This window comes from Narcine bancroftii, chromosome 10 (assembly GCF_036971445.1).
Source record: "Narcine bancroftii isolate sNarBan1 chromosome 10, sNarBan1.hap1, whole genome shotgun sequence".
In the NCBI taxonomy this organism is placed as follows: domain Eukaryota; kingdom Metazoa; phylum Chordata; class Chondrichthyes; order Torpediniformes; family Narcinidae; genus Narcine; species Narcine bancroftii.
The window spans coordinates 11,051,708-11,063,710 of record NC_091478.1 but is presented as its reverse complement, the minus strand read 5'-3'; the positions used below and the strand labels follow the sequence as shown (position 1 = coordinate 11,063,710).

Below are 12,003 nucleotides of genomic sequence, written 5' to 3'. Positions count from 1 at the left end.
CGCCTGCAGCTCCTCTCTCACCACCAACAAGTGAAGCAACACTTGTGAATCTGCAGGGGTCACCTACTGCATCTGGTGCTCCCATTGTGGTCTCCTCTACATCAGAGATACTGGGCGCAGACTGGGAGATGGCTTCGTTAAGCACCTCAGCTCTGTCTACTGCAATGGCGTGGATCTTCCCACTGGCAACTCATTTGAATTCCTGCCCCATTCCCTTGCCGACAAGTCTGTCCAAGGTCTTATGCACTGCCAGACTGAGACGACTCTCAAATTGGTGGAACAACACCTCTTATTCCGTCTGGACACACTCCAACCGGATGGCATTAACTCCAAACATTGCAGAGTGAAAGATTAGATAGAAGTAATAAAATAAGGAAAAAAAATCCAATACCAGGGTATTTGGTGTCTTAGGAAAGCAGCCTCTAGCCTCACCTCCACCACCCAGACCATGTTCTCTTCACTCTGCTACCATCAGGGGGAAAGGTACAAGATCCTGAAGAGGAACATTCCATGGCACAAGGACAGTTTCTTCCCCTCTGCCTCAGATTCCTGAAGGAACAGTGAACCACAGGCACTGCCTGAACTCCTCTAACTTTTTCTTGCACTTTTTAAAATTTATTTTGTAAGGTAGTTTATAGAAATGTTTGCACCCGGCTCTGCTGCCACAAAGCAATGAATTACGTGACAAGTTCATCACAATAAATTCTGGCTCTGGTTCGCAGGACACAGCTTGTATTAGTGCATGCTCAAATCAGGCATGTTTTAACCCAGTAGTTTTCAAACTTTCTCTTTCCACTCATATCTCACTTTATGCCATCGGTGCTCTGGGATTAGTAAGGGGTTGCTTAAGGTGGGAAGGGAAGGTTGAGAATCACTGCTCTTGACCCAATTGTTACTGAAATATCTTGCTTGAGAAAAATTGTTATTGGCCCATTTCCTTTGGCGTTATGAAAACATACACATAACGAGTCAATGAGGTACAATTAAAACAGTGGTTTTCAAATTTTTTATTTTTACTCACATACCACCTTAAGCAATCCCTTACTTAAATAGTATCTACTTCACAAATAACGTTGGAACGGAAGGGGGTAGAATTTGTAGTATAGTATCAATTTGTTTTATCTTTCTCGTTTAGCCACATGTTGTAACAGATTAAATGATTATTTTATTATTTCCCTTTTTTTGCTTGTTTGTTATGAAACAGATTTTCTTAAATAAGTCTTTCTTTTGTATATTTTCTTTTTCATATTTACCTCTTTATATTTTGATAAATATGCCTTATACTTTTTGTATTATTATTGTAAAAGTTAATAAAAATATTCAAACAAATGTAATCCCTTCCTAATCACAGAACACCTATGGCATAGGGATTACTTAAAGTGGGTGTGAGTGGAAGGAAGAAGTTTTAACCTGAATTCCCCAATATGTTTCACTGTAAAATGTTTGCCTTGTCCATAATCCACATTTAATCCCATGGCTTTTGTAGGTTTGTGTACTTTTAGAACACTTTAATTATTGAGTGATACCTGTTATTAAAAAAAAAACAAATAATTAAACTGAATCCCACTCTCATTTATTGTAACATATACTGTTTCTCAAATTTGCCCAACAGCTACCATTTGCCTAACTGCACAAATAAAAAGATCTTCCATATTCCCTTCAACTGTGTTAAAGTTCGTTCAGCTGCTGCATTTGGCAGGCTTGGAATAGATGGCTAAAAATGACAAAATTCTTTCTATTCATTACCCACCCCCTCTGAGGATCCTGTTTTTTCTCATGCTGCATTAAAACAACTTAGCAACATTCCCATTAATAAGAAAATGTCTTCGAATTTCTCTGGTGGAGCTGTCAAATTCCTTCAAAATTGTAAAGCTTCCTTTCATCTTCAGAACTGGAAAATATTTCAGATAACGTAAACATTTCCTTCACTCCGGCTTTTTTTCTGTTTTGGGGAAGAATGAGTGTGCTGGGTGACTGGATGATGAATCATCAGGAGTGTCTCTGAGCGCACAGCTGTTGTTTCCTGTCTCCTTCCTATTTTGTTCCAGAGGAAAAAAATATTGGCTGGGATTTCGACCCTAGATACACCATGTGGAAAACAAGTGAACGGTGATGTGTTTAAAAACTTTTATTGGTTAGAAGTTTTGTCGTAACCTCCAAAGGTAAGATTGCTACTAACAACGAAGTCACATTTATGTTCACCCAGTTTTATAGGTTAATTATTCCTGTTACTCTGGCAACGGAGAGAGTGGGACGAGGATTTCCAGATGGGAAACGAGAGCTTCATGGATGACTTGCAGAAATTAACAGTTTTTATTTTCCAATTATTCTGTGACTTCTCCAGCTGATCGCTGGAGTGAGATTGCGGAGGTCAGGTAGTACATTTGGGGGAATGAGTACCAGGCAAGTCTTTGGTCAATGTAAGTGTTTGCTTTTTTGGCTCGGGGGGTGGGGGGGGGAGGAATCCTTCAGCTTATGCTAAATTTAATTTAATTTATTTAGACATACAGCACAGTAACAGGCCATTTCGGCCCACGAGTCCGTGCCGCCAATTTACACCCAATGAACCTATACCCCCGGTACACTTTGAATGATGGGAAGAAACCGGAGCCCCCAGGGAAAGCCGAAGCAGACACAGGGAGAATGTACAAATTACTTACAGACAATGCGGCATTCAAACCCCGATCCCAATTGCTGGCACTTTAAAGTTGTTGCATTAACTGCTACGTCAACCGTGCCAAATTGGAAGTATGGCAGCTTCTTAAGTATCTTCATCCCAAGAGTGGTTAAGATCCCTCCTGCTCCACTAAAACCAACCTCAAAATCAATTTAAATGACCCCCCTCGCTCACCTTAGATTGGATCATCTTTGCCTTTGTTTTTAAGTTGCTCTTACTGTGGATAACATAGCTGAAAAAGCACAGATTAAGTCTTGGTTTAAGACTGCATTTATTATCTGTAATTCAAAATCACTCACTTTTTTAGTTCCAGCTTCTCTTACTTTGAAGGCAGTCCACCAGGAGAGAGATTTCCCATGCAGAAGATGAGTCCCATGCTCCCCTTTGTTCTAACTTCAAAAACAAAGGCACAGAAATAGAGTTGAGATAGAGTAGAGCATGTGGAATATGTTGTCGTCATTGGCAGAATGTCTTAGACCATATAGGAGCATAAGCAGGCCATTCAGCCCATCAAGCCTGCTCCACCATTCCTTCATGAGCTGATCCGTTGTCCCCTCAGCACCACTGCCTTCTCCTTATAATCTTCGATACCCTGACGATTCAGATACCTATCAATCTCTGCCTTAAATTCACCCAGTGACTTGGCTGACTAAAGAAATTCCTCCGCCCATTACAGTTTTAAATGAGCGCCCTTCAATCCTGAGTTGTCCCCTCTTATCCTGGACTCTCCTACCATGGGAAACAACTTGGCCACTGTCCAGGCCTTTCAACATTCAAAAGGCTTCTATGAGGACCCCCTCGTTCTTCCGAACTCCCAAGGAGTACAGAAAAGAGCCGTCAAACATTCCTCATATGCTGATCCATGTATCATTCTGGTGAATCTTCTCTGAACCCTCTCCAATGCCAGCACATCTTTTAAATAAGGAGCCCAAAACTGGTGAGGCCTCACCAGTGCCTTATAAAGCCTCAACATCGCAACCCTGCTCTTATATCCTATTCCTCTAGATATGAATGCTAACATTGTATTTGCCTTCTTCAGCACAGACTCATCCTTTTGGGGTATCTTGCACAAGGACTCTCCAAGTCCCTTTACACCTTGAATTTTGAATTTTCTCCAAAGTGCAGGACCATTCACTTTCCAACATCATATTTCATTTGCCACTTCTTTGATCGTTCTCCTAATCTATCTCAGTCTCTCTGCAGGCTCTCCATTTCCCCATCACGACTTGCCCCTCCACCTAATTTTCTATCATCTGCAAACTCAGCCACAAAGCATTTATTCTGCAATCCAAATCATTAATATGCAACATTAAAAGAAGCAGGCTCCTACACCGACCCCTGCGCAAAACCACTGGTGACTCGTAGCCAACCAGAATGGGTTCTCTTTATTCCCACTCTCTGTTTCCTGCCTATCAGCCAATGCTAGTATCTTTCCTGTGATTCCATGGGCTCTCATTTTATTAAGCAGCCTCACGTGAGGCTCCTTGTCAAAGGCCTTTTAAAAATCCAAATGAGCAACATCCACTGTATCTCCTCTGGTTTCCTCAAAAACTTGCAGTATTTTATGCTTCTTCTTTAAGTGTAGGAATGATTAATGTGGTTTGTGACATGTCTTCAAAAGTTATTGACAACCTGATAGCTGACTTTTGAATTCCCACTTTTTGTGTGTGTCTGTTCGTGACTCATTCTTCAGGTCCAACTGAAGCACGTTGCTGATTCATCTTGCACTTGCAAGTGAGGGAAGCAATCCTTGCACTTTCCCCAGTAATACAGGGGTTCAGTATGTTTATACCTCATTGGAGACATTGCGTAACATCGTTCTCCAAAGTATTGCCACTGTGTTATTAATACAGAGCTGATCGGGTTGGAAAGAACTCACGATCTGCAGTCTCAGATTCCTAAGCTGTAGGGCAAAATTTGTGCTCACAAAGTTAGGAGGGGAGCTTTGGATTGATGTTCCATGTGGGACCTTGTCAAAGGCATTATTAAAGTCCACATAGACAACATCCACAGCCTTCTTCAACTTTCCTGGTAACCTCCTCAACAAACACTATAAGATTGGTTAAACATGACCTACCACACACAAAGCCATGTTAAAACTATTCCCTATAATCAGGGAATCTTACTCTTTATGCACCAGAGAGTTTAATTTCTAATGAATTGCAAGTGAAGGGGTTAACATGAATGTTAACTTTTATTCTGACCACCAATACCTTTGCATTCTATTTATTCTTCCAAGGGAAATGTCAATTGGTGGTCAGGCCCGAATTTAATCCTAGGGATTCAATGTGATTTGAGTTGTGAAGGTGGCATGTTTTCTTGCGATCCACATGACAATGATATTTCCAAGGGACCCTTAAATAAGGAGTTTGAGGATTACAGCACAGTATCATGGTTCATATCTTACGAGTACTTAACTTTCGGTCACTCCTCATTCTGGCTTTTCCTACTATTCCCAGAATTGTAATTGTGACATTTGTATTGAAGTAGTTTCCAATGACAAAATTTTCACGATGTCTCTTTTTGGCCTCATTGTGTCATCAATCTATTCAACAAGAGAGCCTGTTGGAGTATTTAGTAGCTGAACAAATTGGTGCATTTTGGTTATGTTCTGTTCTTTTAATTCTGCAGATTTTGATTTCACATTTTAGTATATGCAGAACCCAGTAAAAGGATGTTTGCAAAAGAGTCTCTCTCCTCAGAGTTCAGCTTATTTCTCTCTTTCATCTTATTACATTATGGATCCATCTTTTCACAAGCTTTATGGTTGGTTGATTAAAACAACTGCGTAAATTGTGAATTTTACTTTGAAGAATATGGAGGTCAATTCCAACAACAATTCTTCAAGAGGGAAGTTATATCCCCATTTATCGCTCAGGTTTTTACAAGTGCTTGGTGAAAAATAAGTTGATTCAAACAATTTTATTGTGCGCCAAAACCAACTGCAACAGGAAATGGATTTTCTTTGGATGGTGAACAAACATTGGATAAACCCTGATGAGATGGTGTAATCTAGAGTTTCTCTGACCCTTTACATAGAGATATTGCAGATACAAAATAAGTTAAAATGTCATTGATAGAGCAATGTTGAGCCCCTGAAATATCTGGCTCATTTAAAATGAAATCTGTATGCAAAGCAATGAATTTAACGAAGAAGAATTTCAAGTGTAATAGTTTCAAATGGATGATAAGGGCCGGTGGTAGCAATGTTTTGATATTTGCAAGAGTAAACTCACTGGAGAAATGAGCAGGTCAAATGACTTGACAGCACCGCCTCCACTCTATTATCACGCTGATTGGTGAAGATGTGTTTTAAAATAGATTTGTCACAAGAGTAATGAACTATTACAGAAGTTTTAAGAGCATACAAAGTGTAGACCAGCATGGGGTGGGGTATTTGAAGCGGCAACGACAGAAAGGCCAAGGCAAGTAGGTTGGTAACAGCACACAGATGGAAATAGGAGGTCTTGTGGATGCAGAGAATACAGAGCTAAATTCAGGGTTGAACAAAGACTAAAAGTTAAGAAGAAAATAGGTGGAATGGAGGGGGAGGTTGAACCAGTAATAAACATGATGAGCTTTATCTTGAAGTTTTTTTTTGTTGGGAGAAGAGTAATCTCAACAAAGAGTCCACGTCAGGCAATCTGAGTGACTATTATGAAGGGAGTTGGTTTGAGAAGGTTCACCAGACTAGTTCCTGAGCTGGCAGGACTGACATCTGAAGAAAGACTGGGTGGACAGGGAATTTGGAAGAACGATAAGGGATCTCATTGAAACAAAGTTCTGAGAGGATGAGACTAATTAGATGTAGGAAGAATGTTCATGATTGTTGGAGAAGTCCAGAACAGGGGTTCTCCGTCTTAGAACAAGGGCGGAGTCATTTAGGACCGAGATGAGGAGAAACTCGGCTCAGGTTTGTGATTTTTTTTTTTTGGAAGTCCCCATACCACATAAAATTCTTGAAGCCAGTTCATTAGAGATATTCAAGAGGGATTTGGATATGGTCCTAAAAGCTAAAGTAATTTGAGGGATTATGGAAAGAAAGGAGGAATTTAGGGGACTGTCGTCTGAATGGCCAACTCCTGCATCTGTGATCCCTGACCAATGGAATGTCATCGATTGGAAGAGTTTGTTTGATTCCTTTCTGCAGATGGCAAAATAAGTTGATATTTTATTATACTTTTAAGATTTAATTTTGCATATTGCAATGAATCAAATATGATTGCTTTCAAATGCACGGACTTTCTGCTTTTTAAAGAATTAAATTATATTGTAAATCTAAATATGTTTAACTGCCTGTAGTAAAATACTTGGATTATTTTGAGTATTGGGGCAATGAAAGTGCATTTAAATAATACATAGTAGCATTTTTTAATAACCATTAGAAGTGTATAGTCAACAATTTATTTTCTGTTTCAGTTCTTTTTCCAGATAATCAGATTGTTGCTGCTTCTGAGAGCTCGCCTCAAAAAACCGATTCCTTCAGACTCCTCCCTGAGTCAGCTTCAATTGTATTTGATGAAGATAAACCAATAGCCAGCAGTGGAGCTTATAAAATTGACTTTGATAGTCTTGATGTTTTGGACTCTTTCCATGCTCAGCCCTCTTCAGCTCCAAGCTTGTCGGCAAAGCTAGAAGGTTCTGAGCCTGGGAGACCAGCCGGTGAGAAGTCTCCGCACACACTGACCACCTCCAGCCCACCAGCACCACAGTCTCCGCCATTCTCACGAAAATCTGCTGGAATTCCAGGTGATGGGGGCTTGGAGGATGTGGCAAAAACTTTGCCGGCAGAGGCCTTTAGCATAGCCTCCGATGCTCCAAGTGTTAAGAAAAAGAAACCAAGGCCACTATCTCTAAAAAAGAAGACCAAATCAGAAAAGCCAGCGGAGACGCCAGCAGAACAAACAACAGAGGCCCCAACCTTGACTGAAGGTCAAACAAGAACAACTGTCCCCAAGACAAGTAAAGAAGCGAATGCATCTGAATCCTCCCTCAGCAGTTTACACAGTATAAACCAACAAGAGTCTCTTCTGGCCTCTAACAGTTTTGATCAATATAACCTTTCTGAGCTCAATCCATTTGCCAGTGGAGATAAGCTACAGCCAGCAGCACAGAGTGAAAGTGAGACCACTCCTGTTGGATTAAAAGAATTGGACAAAGTGTCAACAGACTCCGGCAGAGGGTCTGATTCTCCAGTTGTCGGCCATGCAGTGAGGCTAGAATTTGATTATTCTGAGGATAAAGACAACTTTGAAACTTCAGAAAGAAAACCAATCCCTAAAAAATTTGGCAAAAAGTCTGGTGGGAAGATGCCACTAAGAAAGCCAAAGCTAGGAATCAAAAAGGTTCCAACAGTTGAAAAGGTGGATAGTGCTCCATCTTACTCCACTACCGATCCTGATGATATCCCCATTCCAAAGACTACATATTCATTTGACCCTTCTAAATGGGATGATCCTAATTTCAACCCCTTTAACACCAATGTACAGGTCCCAAATTCCCCCAAGTTGCCTCATACTTCATCAAAGATGGACACAGACAACTGTGAACATTCAGCAGATCCATTTAAGTCATCCACAAAAATCTCAGGATCTCCCTCTCATTCTGCTGCTTCTTTTGAGGTCAACGACGACATGGGTGCAAGTGAGGGGGATAGTATCAATAAGTCATCAAAGAAAAAGAGGCTACCTTTAAAAACGTAAGTGTTAACTTTCAGTGAAATGTTCAAAGTCTTAACATTTAAAATAGTGCTTTTCAGGTTTTTCAGAGGCGTGACTTATCCGATAATAAAGTCTGTTTTGGAAAATGCCTGCATATTGCCGACGGGAATCACTTTTTTTGCTGATGAGATCAATTTTATTTATGAAAATATAAGGTTGGCGGCCCTGATATAAAATAGTATTGAAGGAAGGGATCAATGTTATTGCATCTGTCTACTATACATGCGTTCTTCTTGGAAACTGTTTAAGGTACTATTGCCAGAATTGTGGAAACAAGATTTATTATAGGATAGGGAAGGCCTACCAAGAAGAAGAGAATACATATTAAATTTGAAATACAGGCTCATTAATCTGTACTTTTATGTACATCGTTCGGGATCAGTTAGCTAATTGTCTTTTGGGCATTGGGCACTATTTTAAAATTGCCAGTCACACATCCGAAAGGTTGAAAAGTTCATTATTTTCTGCAAAAGGGTGCACGATTCCATGGTCTTTAGGAATGGAGATAGAAATATTCACAAGGGCATTTGTGAAATAATCAACCTCTTGGGGTGAGATGTGAGAGAGGATTTTTACAGTATCTTTTAAATCAGTTTAGTTTTGAGCCCACAAACCATTTCGTCTTCCCTGTTATAACATTGTGAACATTTTAAGTTTAATTGTTATAGTGTCTTTGTCATTTTTATGTGCTATCGATTTTTCTCCAAAGAGAACAATTTGAAGATTGTAGAAGAGTATTAATTATTAATATTAAAATTGTTAATATCAAGTATTAATTATTCTCAGCAGTGCTAGACAGGCCAAATAGAAAATAGGAAGCCTTCTATGAACGCCTCCACATAAGGCTCGTTAACTAGTCCTCTGTTCCCTCTGTGAGAATCCTAAAGATTCTTGGTCCCTTTCACGTCCTCTCAGCTTGGTCAACCACACCTGTGACAAATAGTAGATTGTTTAACGTGGTTTTTCTTCCCTCCCTTCTGAGGTTTCCCTCTAGCTAATCCATAATGAAGTGGGAATACATGTCTTTGTGTATGTGTGGAATGTAAATTTGTAGCCATAATTTGAAGGGGCAATGTTTCTCTACCTAAAGACCAAATAGCATTAATTATCACAGCTTCAATATGAATCTAAAATTGCAACACTAATTTATTTTTGAAAGCATCAGACCATCAATTTAATCTTTCTCAAGGACTTCCTTGAGGAATTTTGTCTTTAGAATAATATTTTGAGCCATAAAGGCTGAGGTAACTTAAAAAGACAAGCTTAATAAATCCAAAGATTTTATTTTCACTCACTGTAGCTTTTGAATGAAAGTACACATTGGTGAAAGGAGTTTCAGTCTTCAACGGTCATGAGATCAGATAGAAATGTATGTAATTATATTCTAACTGATTAGGTTCTTAGACAATTTGTTCTTAGATCATTTATTTTTATTCCAGTATCTGGAATTATTTCACACCTTCCATAATTCTGATCAGATCATGAATGATTTATTGCTTTTTTTGGTGACACAACTGATGATTTTTATCACTGAACTATTTAATGCAATGGGAAATAAAATAAATGCTTCATAATCATTCAGACAACACCACAGCGTTCAAATGTTTTTGGAAACCTGAGTGATACATCAAAATGAGGATGGTAAAATAATATAATTGGCACGGAAATGGACATTGAGCTTTGTAGAGGAAACATTAGTGCAGTTTCTAAATTTGTAGAAAAGAGAACCGAGTGTATTGCTCCAAAAGAATCCAGTGGTAAATGGATGGAAAAACACACAGATGCTAGAGAAACTCAGCAGGTCAAACAGTGCCTTTATGTAGCAAAGGCCGTGATCGGGCTTGAGCCCTTCATCCAGCCCAAAATGTTGGTGATGTATCTTCACCTTTGCTACATAAAGGCACTGTTTGACCTGCTGAGTTTTTCCAGCATTTGTGTGGTTTTTTTTCCACTTGACCACGGTGTCAGCAGAAGCCTGCGTTTTACCAGTGGAAATGGGATAGTGAGCAGTCCATGAATACTTCAAACTTTTTCTGTTTTTATCCAAAAGATTGTTAGATTCCAAAGAATCACAGAAAACAAATGAATTGTAGTAGTGACTGGAAATCTCTCGTTGTGTCACTCGTACGAGAGAATTGAAGGTGGGGGCGGGAATGGGAGACTGATTGAAGCGGAGATTTTCTTTAAGCATTTCTTTATCTAACCACCTTCCGATCTTAATCATTACTGCCCTCTCTTTCCCTCTCCCACCTATAAGAACTTGCATTGGTGAACAAACACCCCTATTTTAACTCGTAACATTAGAAACTCTTTCTCATGATCACAGATACAAATCAAAATCTCTTCTTAATCATCACACCTTCTTTCAGTTTATAATACTGGTAAGTCATAACCAGCAAAGAAAAAGCTGCACCACATTGGTATTGCTCAGAAATATGATTATGCTGCGACTCACACAGACTTAAAAGTCTGACAAATGTTTTTGTTTACGTAATTACATCAGAAATAGCTGCCTTTTGAATTGATCATTGCTAATCACTTGGTTATTTAGCTGATGAAATGACATTCAATAATATGATGAAATTATATGATATGGTAGTTAGTATTACACTTTACTAAAATATTTTGAACTTAAAATAAAACCGAAAGTAAACATTTGACTTCAATAATCTATACTTTAGACAGTATATCAGGAAGCGATACAAGAAAGATAAACTTATCTTTTTAGGGATAAAAAAAATCAATCTTGATCTCTGACAGTTTATGTTTTAATAAAATGTTTAAAACATTTAAGTCTGAATGAGCAGCTGGGTTTTGAAATCCAGAGAAAGAATTCATTTGAGTAGGATCTTGTGATAATTTTTTATACAGTTAGGTAGAGATTGTCTTCATAACTTAGAAAAGCAAATAGAACCACCTACACAGTAGCATGGTATTGAAAAAATGATTTATGATGCACCATCAATCACTCAGGAGACTATTATGGAGAAACCAATAGACGTTACCACAATTTATAAATTTGTTGTCTTTTTTTCTCATGAGCCTATAATTATTGCGGAATACCAACTTCTATAAATAAAACTTTTAAGTACAATTCCATCTTAAAGATATTCCATCTTAAAACTTATAGAGTACGTGAAATGCTTTACTGGAGAATGCATTTCAATTAACCTGACTGCATACAGTAAAGAATTTCCAGGGAATGTCAAATAAAAGCCACGAGCAAGTTACGTAGGAACATAGGAAGTAGGAACAGGAGGTGGCCAAAAATGGCCCATCGAGCCTGCTCCGCCATTCAATACGATCGTGGCTGATCTAATTTATGTCCTAACTCCACCTACCTGCCTTCTCCCCATATCCCCTAATTCCTCTATCATGGAAAAATTTATCTAACCGAATTTTAAATATGTTTAATGAAGCAGCCTCAACCACTTCCCTGGATAGAGAATTCCAAACATTCACTACTCTCTGGGAAAAACTATTTTTCCTCATCTCTATCCTAAATCTACTCCCCCCGAATCTTGAGACTGTGTCCTCTCGTTTTAGTTTCCCCGGGGCCAACTCAAAAAACCTTCCTACGTCTATCCTATCCATACCCTTCATAAT

General features: G+C 38.9%; 1 protein-coding gene across 7 annotated transcripts in view; it reads left to right on the top strand.

The window, feature by feature from the left end:
• Nucleotides 1-12,003, top strand: part of LOC138744158 (microtubule-associated protein futsch-like) — a 210,573-nt gene that overhangs the window by 168,805 nt on the left and 29,765 nt on the right. For all 7 annotated transcript variants that reach the window (XM_069899816.1, XM_069899815.1, XM_069899814.1 and 4 more), the window contains one exon: nt 7,097-8,375. In XM_069899816.1, the coding sequence (XP_069755917.1) occupies nt 7,097-8,375 (1,279 nt within the window). The remainder of the gene's footprint in view (nt 1-7,096; nt 8,376-12,003) is intronic.